We start from the raw sequence: 18,759 nt of genomic DNA, 5'->3' as shown, positions 1-18,759 counted from the left end.
ATTTTAAAATTTTCCCAACATTTATTTTCTTGACATAAAATTTAGTATAGGAAAATAATTAGTTGTTTTTTTAAATTAAACAAGGTTGTTCTGTGTGTGTTGCATTTATGTGTCACACCCGGTTTTAAGAAGAAAAACCGAGTGCTACCTATATGTATGCCAGGATCAAATTTCATATATATAGTGACATCATTAGTGAATAACAGCAACAATATCACATAAAAAGATACAAATAGACTTACAAGATTATCAGAGATATACAGCTTAATCCTAGAAACGAAGGCTCCAAACTTCACAGGCACTTGACTGGGGTTTGCGTACGCCTAGAACTCGGCATCGTCGTAGAAAAACTTCACACACCTTCTTCTGAGCAGCAGTAAGCAAGGGTGAGTATACTTATGGTTGGTACTCAGCAAGGCCACAATAAATAACCAGGATTAATGATTTAAGTTCATCTTCAGGTTTAATTAATCATGTGAGGGTCCAGGCCACTCTTGACCGTGAGCATAGCTGATCGATCAGTTTTACACTCTGCAGAGGTCGCACATCTTTACCCACAAGTCACGTAAAAGTTCAAAGAACTTTGGACCCAACCATACGGCGCTAATCAGGCACCATACCACACTTCCGAGGTGTGATTGCATAGGGACACTACGAGGCCTTTACAAAGATTCGCTAGTAAGTGGTAACCCGCTAAGGTTTCAGGCCGAAGCAGAGCATAACAGTCCCCTTGTGGGTATAGTGTCTTAGCAAAGCCCACTTTACAAGAGAGTGAGTGCTACACCCCGTCAACGCACTCCCCTCTTGCCCTTTCGGTAAGATTACCCCAGACTAGAGTTTCTAATTATTCAGCCAAAACCAGAGCCATTTAGTCTTGTGGTAGCACTATTTTCCTAGGTGGTTCTCCATGTTCCAATTAAGCATTATAACCATGGTATTGTGAACAAAGCATAGGTAGAAGGATGGTTAGGGACACTTGCCTTTCTCCAACGGAAAGTTACTCATGCTGCTCTTCAGCTCTCTTGAAACTGTTACTCTTCAAATCTTCCGAGCAGTGATCCTTCTACTCGAAGCAATCACCGGTACAAACATACAAGCAAACAAACAAGTACAACAAAGAACAATACACCAATCAAGAGAAGAGCTTTAAAAGAGCATACTAAAGGACAAGGCTCAATCTAAGGTCACACAAACGCAAGAAACACATAAAACAGAACTATCAGGATTTTTGAATTATAAAGAAATGAAAGGACTATATGATTGATTCATTTTAATTAGATAAAATCATGCATATAGGTTATTTCAGAGAAATACCCTATTTGGAATTAAGCAAGTTATACTTAATCATTGAAAACGTGGTAAACTTAATCATATTTTATTTGTAAATATTAAAGTACAGCTTATGCCAATTTAATAATTAACTTTAGAAACTTAGAGCATGTATAATACATCTAACCGAATAAATTTGTATTTCGGGTTTAACTAAACATATTAATACTAAAAATGCATTTATAATATCATTAAGAATCTTAAGTTTATTTATGAAAACTGATGTATAACCTAGATATCATTTATTTAGAAAAGTTAGCTATAATTAGGAATTAATCAATTAATTCTTAGTTTATGAAAACCGTGATAAAACCTAATTAACTTTTATTTAGAAAACTAATTGAATAAAAATTAGTCAAATTAATATTGATTATGAAAAACCGATGTAAAGCCTACTTAAATTCCTATTAAGAAAAGGCATTCAAATAAGCATTAATCAAATTAATATTAAATTTACTTTTAAAGACATGCAATGAAGGCAAACATCACTACTAACATGTAATTTATGTTGTTATGAATCTAACATAACTTGAACGAGGTTAAACGGAGTTAAAACATGGAGTCTACGAGCTAAACAAGGTTCTAGGGACCTATTCGCGATTAACCGTAGATCTCAGGGGTTAGCAGAGAAGATTACCAAGACTCAGAGAACAGGACCCGCGAAAAGCTGAAAAGCTAGGGTTAGATCTGCAAAAGATGAAGACTTGGGCTGGATTGGAAAGATCAGATAGATCTAGGGGATATGCGGGAAACACACAATTCATGAGATCTGATCCAAACATTATACCTTTCTTCAGGGGCCTGGACGCAAAAGCTCCAACTCATCTTCAACCTCCCAATGGGGGAGCTCTAGCCGGCCGACCTGGTTGGCCAGTCCCGCTAGCGTCGGGCTGATGGCACGGGGCGACGGGGCGTTGCGCAGAGGAGGGGGCTCGGTGCGCGGGCGGCTGGAGGCGGCCAGACCGACGGTGCGCGGTCAGTCTGCGGCCGGAAAACAGGTGAACATCAGAACGGGCGGCGCCGGCTTGAACTCCGCGGCGGCGGCGCTCCGGCGTCCGATTCATGACGGGAACTAGCAAAATGGACTCAGCTCGGTAAGGGGAATCCCGTAGGTGGCGTCAATTTGGCTCCGGGAGCTCCTGGCCGTGGAAAGCAGTGAAGACCGGCGGCGGCGCTCGGCTTCATCGAGAACCGCTCCTCGCGGCGGTGCGACCTGGAGCTCTAGCGGCGCGAGAGCTAGGGGGCAGAGGGGCGCACGATGCTCTAGGGTTTCGCTAGGGCTGCCCTTTATATGATGCAGAAGCCGAGAGAAGGCAGGCCGACGGCGGCCTCATAGCCGGCCTGACCTTGGAGCAAGAACGGGCCCGATGGGCTTTCTTGGGCTGGAGTGGGCTGAGCAGGCCGGTTCGGTAGGGCAAAGCGGGTCAGGCCAGAGGCTCGGCCCAAAACTGATAGGATGTATTTAATCGTGAAATAAAAATCTAGAAATTCCAGAAAATTAATGAAAAATACTCCAGAAAGCCCAAAAATTTCAGGAAAACTCCTGGAGATACATTTGGACACGAGGAATCCAAATTACATACTTAGAGCTCGTGAAAAAGATTCTAAAGAATTCCAAAAATTGCATTTAGCTATAGGAAAAGTTGAATTAATTCCAGAAAAAGTTGGAAAATTCTCAGAAGGGTCTGGACATCATCTAAACGTATTTTGAAACCTTTTGCACTCAGGGAACACCAAGATGCATCGGCATGAATGCAACACTCAGAACAACCTTATTTAATTTCAAAAAAACAAACAATTATTTTTCCTACACTAAATTTCCGTAAAGAAAAAATAAATGTTAGAAAAATTTTAAAATTATGAGAAAAATTTTTTATTTATACTTTTTATTCACATCCCGAAATTCGAAAATTTCAGGGTGTGACATTATGCCAATGCATTTTGGTGTTTCTTGAGTGCAAAAGGTTTCAAAATGCGTTTCGACGACAACCAAGACCTTCTGAGAATTTTCCAGCTTTTTTGGAATTCATTCACATTTTTCTAGAGCTAAATCTTATTTTTAGAAGGCTCTAGAATCTTTTTCACGAGCTCCAAGTATGTTAATTGGACTCCTCATGTCCAAAACTATCTCTAGGAATTTTTCTTGGAATTTTTGGGATGTTTAGAGTATTTTTCGTGGTTTAAATGAATTATCTAGCTTTATTCGGATTTTTCTTTGTACGGGAAATGATTTATGAAAAAATGAAAAATAAACCTATCCTATCTTTTTGGGCTGAGCTCGTGGGCTCAACCTGCTCTAGCCTGTCAGCCACTAGCTCGCTCCAGCCCAGCCGAGGCCCATCTGGGCCAAGTTGCCGCCGTCCTCCTGATGCAGCATGCGGCCGCACCGCCGGCGGCCAACCTAGGCGTACGCACCACACCACCCTAGGGTGCCGCAACCTATAAAACGCGAGCAGCCGCAGCCTCGTGCCTCCTTGTTGTGCCGTCGCCTCACACAGCACCCTTCTCTGTGTGAAACGCGTCGTGAGCCACCGCAGGGGCTGAGCACCGTGAGCCGCCTCCGCTACTCCAATTCGCCATGCCCGTCGACCATCGGAGCAAGCTGATGCCATGGGGAGCTCCGCGACGTCGAGCCGAAGCTCCACCGCCGGTCCTCAACACATCCTCGTCGCTAGAGCACCGACAATCGCCCGGAGCCGAGCCGCCCGCCATCCAACCTTTGTCACTGGCCGCCGGCAAATTCTAGCCATCCCCCTTCACCTCCGCTGCCGGTAAGAGCCTCCACAAGATCCCCTCGACCTCCTTTCTCAATCCCACACCTCAGCCACAAGCCTAGACCAGCAAACCACCGTCAATTTTGCCGGCCAGAGCACCCACCCGCCATGGCCAAGCTCCCCTTGAGCTTTTGCAGAGAGATCCTCGGGTAGATCTGTAATGGCGTGCCACTTCTTTGTGTCTTGGCAAATATACAGATAACCCCCTGAATAGATTAGATCCCTTCAACCGAGCCCAAGTATGCACCTTTAACAGATCTAACCCTGTCCTTTAGCCTTTTTGCGAGCACTATTTGTAGTATCTTGCTAATATCCTTTGTTAGACCTTGTAATCTTTTGTTAATCACGATTAGATCCTTGATCCTTGTTGACCTCATAGATTACACGTTTTAGCTCCATTTAACCTCATTCTTGTTGTGTTAGATTCATATCAACTTAAATTACGCATTAGAAGCATTTTTGCTCATATTCTCTATTTTGCAATTTTTTCAAAATATTAATATGATTAAGTATTTGTATACTTGCTTTTCTAATTAAAATCTAATTAGAGTTCAACCCCGCGTTTTCACAACTAATGTTAATTTGACTAATGCTTATTTAAACAATTGTTCCGATTAAAAGCTAATTAGATATATACCTCGACTTTTTATAAATTAAACTTAATTTGATTAATGTTTATTTAATTTGTTTTATGAATAAAAGCTACATAGGTTATATCTTGATTTTTCTTTAGTAAATATAAATTTGACTAATATGAATATAAATGTGTTTTTAATTATATTTGGTTAGTTCAACCCGAATTGTAAAGCTATGCACTTAGATGTTCTCACCTAAGTTATTTTTTGAATAAATGATTAATTTTTATAATTTATACATACACAGTTACAAATAAAAAAAATGATTAAGTTTTATTACAGCTTTTCCAGATACTAATATAATTTTAGTTAATTCTAACATAAGGTGTTTCTCTGAAATAACCTTTACACATGATTTTATTAAGTCAAAACACATCTAGCACATAGTCTTTTCTTGTTTGATATAATCTCTTGATAGCTGTGCCTTTTCAACCTTAGTTCCTTGCGTTCGCGTGACCATAGAATCAAACCCTATCCTTTAGTACATTCTTTTAAAGCTTTCGTATGATTGATGAATTGTTCTTAGTTGTGATTGTTGTTTTCTTTGTATGCTTGTGCCGATGATTGATGCGAGTAGAAGGAACATTGTTCGAGAGCTTTGAGGAACAAGAGCTGAAGATAATCTGAGCAGCTATACTTTGGAGAAAGGCAAGTATGTCCTTGTGCTTTTATCATAATAACCTTATTTAATCACTTTTGCATTGCTTTGCATTTAATATTGATGGGTCTTATTAAGGTTTGCCTAGTTTTTATGATCTTTCTTTATCAACTTGGGTTTATTTTTCTGTTGGGTAGCTATGCTTAGCTGCTATACTTGGGTTATGGTGGTTTTAATGAACTTAATGATTAAAATTATTTTATTTATGATATACCTTCCTTTAATACAAGATCACCATGCTTAATTGGAACTGGAGCGACCATCTAGGAAAACAGTGCAACCACAAGAACTATACGGCTCTGGTCTTGGCTAATTAATTAAGAAACTCTAGTTTTTGGTAGCTTTACATGAAAGAGGCAAAAGGGGGAGATAGTAGTTGGTGTATAGCTCGACCCTCAAATTGATCTGCTCTATGGTAGCTTCGCAGTTTGAGAGAGGTTTATGCATTGTGCTGATCATGAAACCTTAGAAAGCTACCCTTACTAGGGAATCTTTGTAAAGGCCTCGTAGAGTTCCTATGCTGTAACACCTCGGTAATGTGATGAGTGCTTGATCAGCACAGCATGGTTGGGTCTAAAGTTCTTCTGAACTTTTACGCGACTTGTGGGTAAAGATGTACAACCTCTGCAGAGTGTAAAACTGATATATCAGCCGTGCTCACAGTCAAGAGCGGCCTGGACCCTTACATGATAATTGAACTTGAAGATGAACTTAAATCATGGTTATGGTTGTGCCATATGCTTATGGACTATGTTTATGCTTAATTTTGGGTTGGTAAATACTTATATAATCAGGTCAAATAATTTGACCAATTAAAAATGCCTAATGCAGTCAACCAGTCAGCCCTTCCTTATTTAAGCCTTGCATTCATATGTTCCCCACACTTGCTGAGTACGACATGTGCTCACCCTTGCTATAACCAACGTTGCTTAGAAGAAGAAGCTGTTATGAAGTTGTTGTGAAGATGGTGCTGAGTTCTAGGCGTACGCAACCCCCAATCGATTGCCTGTGAAGTTTGGAGCCTTTATTTCTGTAAATCTCTGATATACTCTCTCATTCTTTATGTGATATTGTTGCTGTTATTCACTTGTGATGTCATTGTATGTATGAAACTAGATCATGACTGTATAGGTAGTATTTGATTTTGTTTTAAAACCGAATGTGACAACTGTACACTGCTGACAACTTCAAGATTAAGCCATGCGCCTCTCTGATCACATCTACCCTACATGAATAATTACCATTACAAATCATGATGGGATGGAAGAATCGTCAAACCATCACCATATGCATGTACACCCCCTTCATTTCTTCTCCGACGACGGTGCTGGTGCCTTGGAGAGCGGGAGGACCCTTCTGAGGATCCTGAGAACGCCGCACTTCATCACCGCTTTCCCCTCCTCCACCACCTTGTCTTCTCGGCTGCACACCTGGCTTTGGCCTCTCAGAGCAACGGCCGCGGCTGCCTCATACGCCATCGCTGCAGCTAGCTCTGCCGCCCTCGTCTTCTGATGCTGAGACGACTGGTGGTGAGGGAGATCAGCTATTTGTAGGTTGGAGGGACAGAGTGATGCAAGTGGCAGGAGGGATCCAAGAAGATGTGCAGGCTTGACGGCCAAGGAAGTAGGAGATGCCTGCAGTCAAGTCAGAGGTGAAAGCATGACAAGAGAATATGTGGCTGCTGCTACGGTGCTACTACCTGCCTTTACCACACGTTTCAAACGAGTGAAGAACTGAAATTCAGTTGTGTGTTCGGAGACAGAAAATTGTAGAAACTGACTGCTGACAGTTTCAGGAAACGTCGTAAGTGGAGTTTTCTGACTGATTTCGTGACTTTGCTCTGATCAGTCCGCAAAAAGGCAGCAGGGTTACGACGTTTCCCTGAAACCGGTCAGCTCCCATTTAAGAAAAAAAAGAGGGCCGTTTGCAGCGCGGCCCGGCCCAGCCCGGCTAACGCGATTGTTCTCTGTGTACTACGGGAATCGAACGGTCAGCTTAAATAGGATTATCAAAAGAGAAAAAAAATAATTTTGCAAATAGAGCTATCAAAAGAGAATGGAGGGAGTATATCACATCACCATCCTAATCTATAGTTATTTAAACTTTTCTAAAGCTATATGAATCTTGATATTTTAAGCAAACGTATGATGCTTGTAACAATCATTCACATTAAAGAATAATAAGCAAACGTTGTCTAGGGGAAAGAAGATATGCTGCCAGATGACTTCTAATATAAGAATTGGAAGCTGAGGATCGCCTAAGAACCTCTCCAACAGTACCCTAATAAATATTTCCTAATAACTAGGTAATTGGGATATCCTAATATCCCTTTCATTGTTATTGGGAGAATCATAACTCCTCCTCTATGTAGGCAGAGTTGAGGTGAATTATTGGATTATCTCAATAATTATTGGAAAAAAGAAAAAGTAAAGGAAGTCTGCTGGAGCATTATTTTTTTACCATCTCTTCCAATATGGCGGGGAATGGGGTTCTACCCAGTGGATGAGCATGGAAATGAGCCGGCAACATGAGAGTAACCCTTCCTACTCAGCACAGGCAGCATGACTACAGTGGGGCGCACTAGCGGTTGAGCACAGCACCCACCCAGGCCAACCACGTGGCTGCACCGCCTAGTGGCCAAAAAAACCGGCTAAAAGCAACAAAATTCTCCGCACAACAGTGCCTGTGAAGGCACGGAGTGAGAGCCTCACGCGTTCAGTTATCCTAGTGTCTAATAGTTTGCTGAGTGTTTTATCAAAACACTCGGCAAACTAACCGAGTGTCTCAAGTGTTTTTTAATGATCCTAAGTGTTTCCGACACTAGAGCACTTCACTTATTCCACTAGTGACAACATGTCTCATCTCCATTCAAACCGTATAGTTTCCCAATCTACTACTTCTGCGACTCCGGACAAGCGAGCGAGACATCACCTCTGCGCACATGACTCCTCATCTAGTGAATAGCCCAAGCAGCAAAGACTTCAACTCCAAGGTCTTTCTTACTGGCGTTTCTCACTTAGCACACCTCCTCGTCCTCGAAACTAAGCAAAGGTAATATAGTTAGATATTTATTTTATTGTTGTTAAATTTGGAAGTTAGATCCTTGCATTGAGGTACTTCTCCGGCAACATTTTTCATATAAATTTGGGTAGAATCTTAGAGTTAATCATGCTTTACGCAGGATAAGTATATGTGTGTCATCTAACTGTTTCGGATCTTATAGCATTTTTTTAATAGATGTGTTGAACCCAAATCCGTTAGAGCGGTTACTTGGTGGTTTAGTTTAGCTTCAACGCGACTTCTTTCAGCTGCTTTTGAAATATAAGTCTTGCGATTTCTCTTTAGCCAACATGGAACCACTAGTAGGTGAGCATGGAAATGAGCCGGCAAGGCGGCAACCATAAGGGTAACCCTTCCTGCTCAGCACACGCAGCATGATTAAAGTGGGGTGCACTGGCGGTTTAGCACAGCACCCAAGACCAACACGCAGCTACACCGTGCCTAGGAGCCAAAAAAAAAAAAATCAGCCAAGCAACAAAATTCTCCGCACACCTGTGGAGGCACAGAGTGCCTCACGTGCTCAATCGTCCTAGTGTCTGATAGTTCACCGAGTGTTCTACTAGAACACATGGGAAACTTTTGGAGTGTGTCTCGAGTGCTTATGATCCCTAGTGTTTCTGACACTATAGCGCTTCGCATATTCTACTAGTAACAACATGTCGTAACAACATGTCTTGTATGTCACCGTTCAAACCGTACCACTTCCCAATCTACTCCTTCCGTGACTCCAAACGCGCGAGCGAGCTGACATCGGCTTCGCACCTGTGAGCTTACGACGGCATGTCGCACAACTGTGGAGCGGCCAGAAACCCATGTGCAGTATCGATTTGTTTTATTAGGCTAATTCCAGTGGGAGTTTCATAGAGGTTTCATGCACATTAAATATGGTGACACATCAGCATATGTGATGACATGGCATGGTAGTTATGAAGTGAGAGAGAGAAAGAGTTTCATCAGGATGAAACTGTGTATACATTGTTTCCAAGACTATGAAATCTATTGAAACTTGCATTGGGGGTTATAGAGTTTCATTTCATCTAACCATATCCAATCACATGCCTCACAATTAAATGTCATGAGCATCCTATGAAATCATGAAATAAAAATGTGCACTGGAACTCCCTATTTCATTCATGAGAATACACCTTATGGGATGATGTGGCATCCTTGGAAACAGTGCAATGAAACCTTGCACTGGGGCTAGCCTTATATACCTACATGCACTAGCTACTGGAGATAAGAGTGACCATTAATAACTACCCCCTCCCTTAGTTTCACCTATGTACATACTCCCTCCATCCTAAATTGTAAGTCATTCCAAAAATCTTGGATAGTCAAAGCATCTCAAGTTTGACTAAAATTATAGAGAAAATTATAAAGATTCATGACATCAAATAGGTATACTACGAAAATATAATTGATGAAGAATCTAATGATACTTAGTTGACATCATAAATGTTATTATATTATCATATAAATTTGATCAAACTTGAGATATTTTAACTCTACAAGATTTTTGAAATGACTTACAATTTGGGATGGAGGGAGTATAACACCGGCTTCCTCTAGTGAATAACCCGAGCAGCAAAGACTTCAACTCCAAGGTCTTTCTTACCTGCGTGTCACTCAGCGTGCTTCCTCGTCCTCGAATCCAAGCAAAGGTAATATAGTTAGATCTTATTTTATTATTGTTAAATTTTGAAGTAGATCCTTAGGTATTTCTCCAGCAATATTTTACATATATATTTTGGTAGAATCCTTGAGTTAATCATGCTTTATGTAGGATAAGTATACGTGTTCCGTCTAACCATTTCAAATCTTCTTTTCTTACACCGCGGGTATATACGTGCCGCCAAGTTTTTTTTAATAGATTTGTTGAACCCAAAACCATTAGAGTGGTTACTTGGCTGTTTAGTTTAGTTTGAACGTGGCTTCTTTTGGCTACTTTTGAAATATAAGTCTTGCAATTTCTATTTAGCCAGCATGCTTCTTACTCAAATCTAGTTAGTTTTGTGGTGCTTGCGGCGAGGGGAATTCACCGAGGTTATGGTAAGTCGGTTTTGTCTATGTGCACGCCAAAACATCAGTGCCTGTGGAGGCCTGTGGAGGCACAGAGTGAGTGCCTCAGGCGTTCGATCGCTGCTAGTGTTACGATAGTTCGCGAGTGTTTTATCACTGGTGGAAAACACGGCATTAGTCCCGGTTGGTAGGGCTCAAAGATACCGAAAATTCATCCAGAATTAAACTTTCGAGACGAAAAGGGGTTCTTTAGTCCTGAGTGTCTTGAATGTTTTTTATAATCCTAAGTGTTGCCGACACTACGGCACTTCGCATATTCTGCTAGTGACAACATATCTCATCTCCAATCTACTCCTTCCACGACTCTGGACGGGCGAGGAAAATATCGGCTCCCCACCTGTGAGCTTACGACAGCATGGTGCACAAGGATAGAGCAGCGAGAAATGCATGCGCAAAGCAGTGAGAAACGCACAGAGCAGTGAAAAACTACCTAGCTTGTGAAATTATCATCCGAACTTCCGAAGGTTTGCAAACTAGGCAGAAGAGATATGTACGTAGGACACTACTTTTTCATGGTCAATGTGCCGCCAAGGCACCAAGTGTGCTTCAAAGCATCTGTGTGTCTGTATCATGTTTGGAAAAAAAAATCCTACCTATGCAATTATCTCATGACCTTGCAACAGACAAACTCTTGAATTCTGTACTCTGCCGATCCTTTTACTCTGACCTTGCTAACCTTTATGATTATCATTATTCTTATTTGTGGTGTAATTGATGTCATGTAGGGTTATTAGAAAATGCGCGCACAGATGTGCCGGCACTGGTAGAGGCAGGGGAGATGGAGGAGGGGAGGAAGCCAATATGGCTATAGTTGCTCGTGCGGACTAGGTACTGGATCCAATATGAATTACATTTTGAATGCTATTTTTTAAACAATTGGATTATTATATTATAAGTGATATAAAGATATGTTCTATTTATAATATTTTATTAGAAATAGTATGGCTAGTGAGGAGACTGATGAGTGTCGTTTTGTTTTATTATATACATGCACGCATTAACTACTCGAGATAGGAGTGACCATTAATCAACCCCCCCCCCCTCCTCTTTCAGTTTCACCTATACATAGAACACATGGCACATCTAGTGAATGGTTGTCACAACCTGAAATTTTTGGATTTCAGGATGTGATTAAAAAGAATAATTAACAATAATTTTCTCATAATTTTAAAATTTTTCCAACATTTATTTTCTTTACAAGAAACTTAGAATAGGAAAAATAATTGTTTATTTTTTCGGAATTAAAAAATATTATTCTCTGTCTGTGCATTCATGCCGATGCATTCCAGTGTTTTATGAGTGCAAAAGTTTCAAAAATGCGTTAATACGATGATTAGGTCCTTCCGAGAATTTTGCAGCATTTCCTGAAAATTTATTCTCATTTTCTAAGAGCTAAATCCAATTTTTTAGAAGGCCCTAGAATCTTTTTCACGAGCTCTAAGTGTTTTATTTGGACTCCTCGTGTCCCAATCTATTTCCTGAAATTTTTAGGATTTTTAGAGTATTTTTCGTGACTTTATGGAATTATCTAGATTTTTCTGTACCTCTAGACTTTGCATTAGAAGAGAAACAGAAATCTTGGTGTAGTACAAACTCAATGAAATACACCTGATATCCACTGAAACAAATGATCTTGTGTATTGTTATCTGGTTTGAGTCGCAACTGGTGTAATTATATAATTATTGTGGGGCTCACATCTGTAGCCCCTGCTGTTGAGTTCCTCCTGGTGAGTGATGTTTTTGAGTCCCACTCCTGAACCCAATTCCAGAAATGCTTATTTTGGGAGATTCAGAGCTGGAGTTCTTGTTGCTTGCACTGGTATCTACTGCACCGGTGCTTGATTTTCTCTGGAGTAATCCAAACGCCTGCCTAATTTCCTCTGGCACGTTCTGGCGGGTTAGGGTAGCCATCCAAAAACACACCCTGAATCCTTTTGTACCAGCCTGTGACTTGTGGCGAGGTTTCCATTAGCTCTTGTCGTTGCTTGCATTGATAAATACGGCGCTCGATAAGGGATCTTACAACACAGAGAATACATCAAACAATCGACTTGGGGATCAGGACAACGGCTACCAGGCAAATGAGATGGAAAAGATCTACGATGGCACAACGTAGATGCCAAGAAGCACAAAACAATAGGCAAAATTGGAATTTACCATTCAACTGCCTTGGCACACTTTAATACCATTGAAAGATGTCACCGTTCAGATTTTTACCATTCCATCCAATTCGGGCGTTAACTATGGAATCGTTGACATCTTTGCCCTTGCCCCCAGGTCCGCCGGTAGCGCCGTCTACAAGAACGGCGGCCCAAGTCCGCCGCCCTTGGCCATGCCTCAATGCAGCCGCCGCCCGCAGGCCCTTCTGCCATCCTCCTCCTCTCTCCTCTCGCTCACCAAGTCACCATGGCCTTTCTTGGATTCGAGGGATTAGCAGACTGGGAATAGGAAATCCGATCTGTGCCGTCGATTTGGAGCAGCGGTAGGGAGGCCTCTGGGTGGGGTGCGGCGGCGCACGAGAAACCACGACGTCGATGGGAGGAAACAAGTGAGCAGTGGCCAGTTCGATCGGTTCGATTCGTTCCTCACAAACAGCCGAACATGATAAAGTCAACATCCCTCAACGCAAGGGCAAATATGTCATCTCACACCCACCATGTAAAAATAAAAATGAGAAAAAAAACGAAAACATGTAACAGACTTGGACGTTGGTGTTAAAGTGTACCGAGACGATTCGATGGTGGTGTCACAGATCCAATTTTTCCAAAACAATATGATAGGCTTGGTTGAAACTGAGAAAGCAGTCGTCAAGGCACACAAGCAACATTAGCAGCAAGTCCATACAAATCACCCCCTGTCTGTTCATCTTGCAATGATGGAAGCAGGTATGTTCATCTTCAATCGTAGATTGTAATTACAGACATGGCATTATTCTGCTTCGCCTGTGTTAATTACACATGGAACTATTTTCTTGCTGAGAGACACGGAGACATCACCATACAACTAATCTAGTACTCTGTCACAAATTACAGGTTGGTGTTTGTGTACATCTAAATATAGTGTATGTCTGGATGCATACAAACACCTAGAAGCCAACACGACCTATAATTTGAGACGGTAGGAGTATTATGTATGCATAATTAACATTTGGTAACAAATTAAATGATAAGCCTCGTGTCCGTCCATTTCCTTGGAGAATAAGATAGCAGTTCCTGCCGACAGCGAATGTTGATGGCATGTCATCAGGTCTGTCGATGAAGGCAGTATCGACGTGCAGCCCATCAAGGCTCACCTGCTGTTTGCAACCTCCAACCGTTGGTTGTGTTTGCAGTTCACAAGTCACAACTAATCACCATTCCTTTCTTTCCTTCTTTCTTTCTTTCTTCTTCTTCTTCTTCTTCTTCTTTTTTTGCATGAACACTTCTTCAACCTGTTATCTGTAACCTATCAATGCACTCCCAGTCCGTAAAAACAAACAGAACAGGTGCTTCTTCTTCTAGTCATGGCGTCGTCAATCTCCTCGTCACAAGTAAAAAGTTTTTGCATCTTTTTTCACCACAATCACATGCCTGTAAGCTGGACCTAGTACCACCAAGTGTACTGCCTTCGTCTTGACAATCCCATTTGGACTTTAGTTAGCATTTTCACACGTCGTTTGATGGAGCCCTGAGGTCTAGGATATTGGATCCTGCATGGTGGAGCACTACCCTTGCTGCTGCTCCACGAATAGATTACTCATCCTGAGGCCATCTCTGCCTGGAGATCTGAGAAACAGGCATACACGAATCTCCTCTCATTAATTGCCGCCTTACATCGATGTTGACTTCAGAATTCGGTGATCTGCTTAAGCCTTGGAACTGTCGGTCCGGTAATCCCTTGCTCAAGCTCCAACCACCAGGGCGCTCTCCCTGGACCGTCTGATGCGTGATCGGACAGTCCAGAGCATTTCCCAGTCCAGCTGTTGGTAGTTAGTAGCTGCTTCTCCCTTGCAGTCAAAAATCCTCTTCCGGTAAGTGCAAGTCAATGCTGCATTGTCATCTTGTTGATTGATTCCATGGCTCAGAATTTAAAAATAAAATAGGCTAGTACTTCAAGATCATGTGCATTGGCATATGAGTAGTGTAGACCATCACTGACCTCCATGCACAAGAGACTCTGCAAAGCCCTTCCATTCCCAAACCCAAGAAACCCGAGGAAAAAAGCTGTAGCTCCAGCTCATTCACATTTCGGCAGCAAACAAGGCCAGGATCCTGCAAGGAAGCAGGGGAAGGAAGGCTGTTAACGGTGAACAAGAGCGAGCGCGGTGGGCATAGGTAGTAGAGATGGATGGGAGCAAGTACCGATCAAAGAGCTACGCCATGGCCAACGCCGGCAGGAAGCTCCCCTACGCGTTCCTGCTGCTGCTGGTCCTCGCGGCCGGCGTGCTGAGCGTGGTTGTCCTGCAAAAGGTGAGGGAGCAGCGCATCTTTGCTGGACGTCTCCAGGAACGTGACCGGCAGCTTGTCTCCCTGCGGATCCTCCTCCAGGTATGGTCATGGATCACAGCTTCTACTTCCAGTTACCTGCACTGGTCATTTTCTTGGATCTAATTTGGTTTTTCAAGAAACAAAGCGGCAAATAACATTTTCTTAAGAGAAAGTAGCAAATCAGAAGCAGGTAGTAGCTGTTATTATTTGCATGTGGGAGGCCAGAGAAAAATATAATGTGACATCACATTAAAGGAAAATAGCACACTTTTTAAAACCAATTGAAGATTTTGCACCAGCATATCAGTCGCAACTGGTGCTTCAGTATTTGCATTACTTTCCAATACAGAGTTTTGTCAGTAATCTACAACAAAAACATGGTGGGTTTCGTTCTCTTGAATATATACCAGACAGAACATCATGTCAAATATCAATATTAGGCGAGTTTGTATTATTTCACTCTTCTTTAATGAAATGACACTCATCTATGTTTGAGGAAATAAAGGGGGAAAATAAGATTCCAAAGTGTCTTGAAAACAATCAATTTTGGTACAGTGAAGCTTTGTAAATTAACGGCAATGCACTAATCTCGCAGTATCCTAATTCCAAAAGTAATATTTATAGTGCGATATCAAACAGACAAGCAAAATTAATGAGACATAATCAAGATGCGTGAAACCCATTAATCATAGGTGGTTGTATTTAAAATTCAGAACCATTACATTTTTAAAAAGCTAGCTATGTTTTACAGTTTTAACTTGGTGTATGGAACTACCACTTCCGAATTTAGAGTTCCAAAATCTAAACATCTCTTAATTTACTATCAAGGGGCTTGCTGCAACAAATCAATATATGTTTGTTTGTAGACATTATATGTATGCATTTCCCCCCTATGACAATGCTCTGCGAAACCCTTTTTTTGTAGCAGACAGATGTGTGTAAAATTCAGGAACATCTACCTAACCAAATGCTGTCACATCATTTTTCCAGAAAGAGAAGGCATTTAACAGAGAGATGAAGAGGAAGCTGGAAGAAATGAAAGCCACAACCACTTCACTTAGAACTCAGAAAATAGAACAGAAAACCAAGCTCAAGGGACTGGAAGCCACAATTGCAAATCTTAAGAAGACTCAAAAAGAACTGGAAGCAGCTCTCACAGAGAAAGACAGCCACATCAATCTAATGGAGGAGGCAGCCACAAATCTTAAGAAGGCTCGAAAAGAACTTGAGGCAACTCTCAAGGAGAAAGATCGACACATCAGACAAATGGACGAGAAGGCCACAAATGCTATGAACACTAAAAACGAACTGGAAGCAATTCTCAGGCAGAAAGACAGCCGCATCAGACGAATGGAAGAGAAAGCCACAGGTTCAAATCCTGATCAGATGGCAGCTCTGATGGAAATCCTGCAGCGTAAGGAAGCCGAACTCGAAGAGATCAAGACCAGGTTCCAAGATTACAAGAAAACAGATAGAGTGGCTGTGAATAGTATGAGCACTCCTGTGCAAACGAACAATACAAGAGCGACTCCTGACATTGTGGTAGTAAAAAAGCCTATGAACTCAAGCAGTGTGGGCAAGTCTGAAGAAAAGAGATCTGCCAATGGCACAGTAGTAGAAAGTGCCAAGTCTGAAGAAAAGAGATCTGCCAACACCACAGTAGTAGAAAATGCCAAGCCTGAAGAAAAGGGATCTGCCAATACCACAGTAGCAGAAAGTGCCAAGCCTGAAGTTAAGAGATCTGCCAATACCACAGTAGTAGAAAGTGCCAAGCCTGAAGAAAAGAGATCCGCCAATACTACAGTAGTAGAAAGTGCCAAGCCTGAAGAAAAGAGATCTACCAATACCACAGTAGTAGAAAGTAAGCACCCGAAAGACAGATCTTTAGAAGAAAAGCCAGTGAAGCTCACAACTAAAATGGAAGATGTTGGCATACAAGGAAACTTGGATGATTTTGATGAAGATATAGATTTTGATGATATTTACGGAGAAAGTCATTCAAAAAAAGCTGCACCACCTCGGAGGAACAAGAAGTTCCTGACCAACAATGTTGATGGCATTGGACAGTCTGGGAACTCCCTAGATCAGGACAGTGATAGGGTTCGGTACAATAGACTGCTGGAGAAGGCAAGTGCTAAATTGGCCAAGGAAACCAAGAAGAACAACACTAATGTTCATGCTGGCCATACTACATCAGAAAAGTCCGTGCAAGGGATGGCCGGTGCTGCTGATGTGAAGCCGAGCATTAACATGCCACTGAATAATGATGAGGCAAGACAGCAAAACAGGAAGCAGAAGAAGAAAAAGTCTAAATCGAAAAAGAAGAAGACAGGTGATACTGCAGATACCAATGTTGGTGGAGAAGTTGCTAAACAGAGGACGCCAGATGGTACATTGGTCTCAAAATAAGTTTCCAGAGCCCCAAAGCCGGAAAAGAACCCCCTGGATAGTCGGACAATGGACAAAAAAGAGCAATACCTTCCTGTATGTTGAAATACCATGAACAAAATGAAGGCAGAATTCCATCACCGAAAAAAAGTTGAAGGCAAATAGTAGCTGAGAAAATATAGTGGTCGATTTATAGCTCATAGCAGCAGATATCTTATTTCTACAATACTATGACTTGGTTTCGTTCTGCGAACGCTGAGAGTATATTGTTTTCATATCTTATTTTCTACTGGCAAAGAAATTTTGCATTTGGTTCTTCACGAATTTGGGTAACAGTGTTCCATTTTCTCTTTTCTCTTCCCAGCATTGTAAAACTCATGCTGCACACTAGCTCTCCTGGAAGCAAGTCTTGTGAGTCCATGACCCCAGCAGCCTCCACAGGCACACAAAAACAACATGGTAGGTATTACCTCAAAATTACAGTTATTGCTACTGACATGGTTAGATACATCCAGACTAACCTGACGCACATGTTACATCGGATGTTTGGATACTAATTAGGAGTATTAAACATAGTCTAATTACAAAATATTGCACAGATGGAGTCTAATTCACGAGACAAATCTATTAAGCCTAATTAGTCCATGATTTGACAATGTGGTGCTACAGTAACCATTTGCTAATGATGGATTAATTAGCCTTAATAGATTCGTCTCGCGAATTAGACTCCATCTGTGCAATTAGTTTTGTAATTAGCTCATGTTTAATCCTCCTAATTAGCATCCGAATATTCAATGTGACCCTGCTAAAATTTAGCACCTCGTATCAAATACCCCGTAAATCCGATCACGGTATTCCGCCAAACCTGGGGACTAATGCTACTAAAATGTGGGGATATATCCTATTGGAAACTGCAACTGAGAATGAGACCACGAGGGAAGCCCAGCTGCCCGAGAACACAGAGCATTCCGCGAAAGCAAACTACAGATGACGAGCGAAACCTGGGGAGTACCTGTATTGCTGCTCCAAGATTGGAGCTTTCTCCGCCACGAGGCACTCCGCCGGCTCCTTCTCCGCCTTACCCGCCCGCCGGAGCACCGCCGCATTCCGTTCCGGCCGCCGGGGTTGCCTCCATTGCCCTCCCCCTTGTCCATTTTCCATTGGGCCCGCGTGTTACGGGGAACTCAAGGTTGCGCCTCGTTGAATCTGAGACGCACACTGACACGAGGGACCGTGCTTCGCTGAGGCCCACCTGTCGGTGACTGAAGGTCGGAGATTGACCGCAACGTCCGCGCGCCGGAGACCCGCTGCCGCCATTGGACATGGTAGCGGAGAAAAGCTTCTCCGATCCAGAAGAAGAAAAAAAATCT

The 18,759-nt window shown here is 42.1% G+C and overlaps 1 protein-coding gene across 1 annotated transcript; it reads left to right on the top strand.

Annotated features, from left to right (window-relative positions):
• The first annotated feature begins 14,671 nt into the window (after positions 1 to 14,671).
• LOC101758431 (triadin) lies at positions 14,672 to 17,709 on the top strand. Its single transcript, XM_012846753.2, has 2 exons — positions 14,672 to 15,061; positions 15,992 to 17,709. Exons 1-2 carry the CDS (start codon positions 14,858 to 14,860, stop codon positions 17,408 to 17,410), a joined length of 1,623 nt encoding a protein of 540 aa, XP_012702207.1. The 5' UTR covers positions 14,672 to 14,857; the 3' UTR covers positions 17,411 to 17,709.
• Positions 17,710 to 18,759: the final 1,050 nt, after the last annotated feature.

This window comes from Setaria italica, chromosome VI, assembly GCF_000263155.2.
Source record: "Setaria italica strain Yugu1 chromosome VI, Setaria_italica_v2.0, whole genome shotgun sequence".
In the NCBI taxonomy this organism is placed as follows: Eukaryota; Viridiplantae; Streptophyta; class Magnoliopsida; order Poales; family Poaceae; genus Setaria; species Setaria italica.
Note: the sequence above shows the minus strand (reverse complement) of the source record. Positions and strands in the feature narration are given on the sequence as shown.